At 38.0% G+C, this 2078-nt stretch overlaps 1 protein-coding gene across 4 annotated transcripts in view; it reads right to left on the bottom strand.

Moving 5' to 3' along the window:
- The window catches only part of si:dkey-82f1.1 (DENN domain-containing protein 2A), a 43553-nt gene that overhangs the window by 8397 nt on the left and 33078 nt on the right, over nt 1-2078 (bottom strand). For all 4 annotated transcript variants that reach the window (XM_015017387.1, XM_015017386.1, XM_015017389.1 and 1 more), the window contains 3 exons: nt 1899-1968; nt 1588-1665; nt 63-203 (listed from right to left, as the gene is read on the bottom strand). In XM_015017387.1, coding sequence (XP_014872873.1) covers nt 63-203; nt 1588-1665; nt 1899-1968 — 289 coding nt within the window. The remainder of the gene's footprint in view (nt 1-62; nt 204-1587; nt 1666-1898; nt 1969-2078) is intronic.

Raw genomic sequence — 2078 nt, 5'->3', positions numbered from 1 at the left:
CCACCCTTTTGATGGTTTGGCCGTAAAATACCGAAAAAAAAAAAAAAAAAGAAGAAGAAGACCTCGGTCCCAGAGCCAGGCAAAAAGTTTTTAACGGTGATGGTCCTTCCTGGGGCGGGGAAGGGAGCTTCCATGATGCCTCTCATGAAAGGCTGCACAAGAGCAGGAGAGATGGCCCTTCTCTTTTCCACTTCATCCAGGATCTGGAAGACAAACCAGAAACTTGCTGAACTGAACGTTAAATGCAGTACAAACACAGGTAACTAATATGTCCACTGAAGGCATTTAATTTTCTTTCTGGTTAACTATTTATTAACCAAAAATCCTGATATTTTAAGAAGTTCATATGCACAAAGTTCTGCAGATCAGAGAAACAGGCCCACAGCATCAAAGATCCTCTACCTTGCTTAAAACTGAGGGAACGAGGTTCCACATAGTCGCTCTTTGTTTTACACAAAACAAACCCAAAGTGTGTTGTTGTTAGTAACACCTGACGAGAAAAATCAGCAAAAGAGTTTAACAAGGCCTACATGTTTATCTTTGTGATAGTAGGACAGGAAATTTATTATTATTATTTTTTTTTTTTTCAGAATTCAAATCAAACTGTGCGGCTAAAGCACCGCATCTTGTGTGAAACTTCCTTTTACTACAAACATCCAGAGCACACAGGCTTATTAAGGCACAAAGTGAACAAATTGAAAAACACCCGCAGAATTTCAAATCCTCTTATAATAAATTAACATTATAAACGCCCGCAAGTCCATCTGCACTCGCAGTTTAATCAAGTTGCGGTAAACCAACAACCCCTCGCCCCACTTTTAATCTAAAATAACCCCTTATATTTATCTATACAAATTAAACTCCATCAACTGCATGGGGAGCACGTCTAAGGAAGCAGAAAAATCCACAACTCATTACAGGGAACTTTTTTCCACAGTAGTAACCACGCCATCTGCATTTCATATGTGCTGCTGAACCGCAGCCAGAACTGCAAAGGTTCAGAGAGAGACGAGTGGGTGAGGTTCAGTGGGCACCAGGGGTGGTGTGGTTTTAATAGGGGGTGGGTTCTGGGTTGGCGTATGCGAGCTTTAATGGATGTGCCGTTTTAAGCCGTTGGATGCAGTTAGTAGGTCTGAACGTTATCCAGCGCTTGTCAAATTAACTGGAACCCCTGGTGAAGATGTGTAAAGTAACCCTTAAAATTAATTAATCTTTTATTGTGGCACCATAATCTCACACTTAAAGTTTTAGAAAAATCCAAGTTTTATTAATGTGGGGAAGAAGAAAAAAACGCTGCTAAAATCGTTTTTAAGGAATACTACAGTCTTAATTTGATTATAGAGGTGTGGAACCTTTAATTGGAAATCAACAACTTCCTGCTTTCCTTTGGCATAAAACATAATGTGACAAAGTGGCTCATTCCTCAAAACGGGAAAGACAAGTGAACATGATTTTTTTTTTTTTTTTTAAATAGTGTTCCAAACTTGCTAAGAAGAGAAACTTGCAAAGAGAAAATAACTTTGTGATTAAACTTGATCTTATCCACGGTCAAGGTAATAATTAAAATCCCACTGAAAGCTTAACTACCTTAGAGAAAAGGTCGAAACAACCCAGGCGGCTGACGATACAGTAGACCTCTGGGAGCCTTCGGCCTTTTCCGCTGGGCTGTGAACAGACAATACAAAAGGAAATTACCTGATTATAGAGCAATTCTCACCCCACAAAAACATAAAAACAGTTCAAGAATTACAACAATTATTTAAATCCATGAAGTTGTTGGGTTTTTTTTTTTTGGCTAAAGCAATGAAAATGTTTAATTGGTGCACCAGAAGCAATGGATTTTATATAGATAACTCCATAATAATGAAAAATAAAATAAAGACTTTATTTAAGCGTACCAGTAAACGGCGACAATAGCCAAACCGTCTGCTTCCATCTTCACCCGTCAGTACAAATGAGAACGTCTCACTGTGGATGTAAAAAAAAAAAAAAAAAAAAAAAAAAAAAAAATTTTAAAATTTTAAAAAACCCCCCGGGAAAATTTCCCAAGGGAAAAACAAAAAACCCCCAGACCCAAA

The sequence above is a fragment of the Poecilia latipinna genome, unplaced genomic scaffold (genome assembly GCF_001443285.1).
Source record: "Poecilia latipinna isolate Pla-1442-1.1 unplaced genomic scaffold, P_latipinna-1.0 Scaffold2136, whole genome shotgun sequence".
In the NCBI taxonomy this organism is placed as follows: domain Eukaryota; kingdom Metazoa; phylum Chordata; class Actinopteri; order Cyprinodontiformes; family Poeciliidae; genus Poecilia; species Poecilia latipinna.
This window is presented reverse-complemented; position numbering and strand designations above follow the sequence as displayed.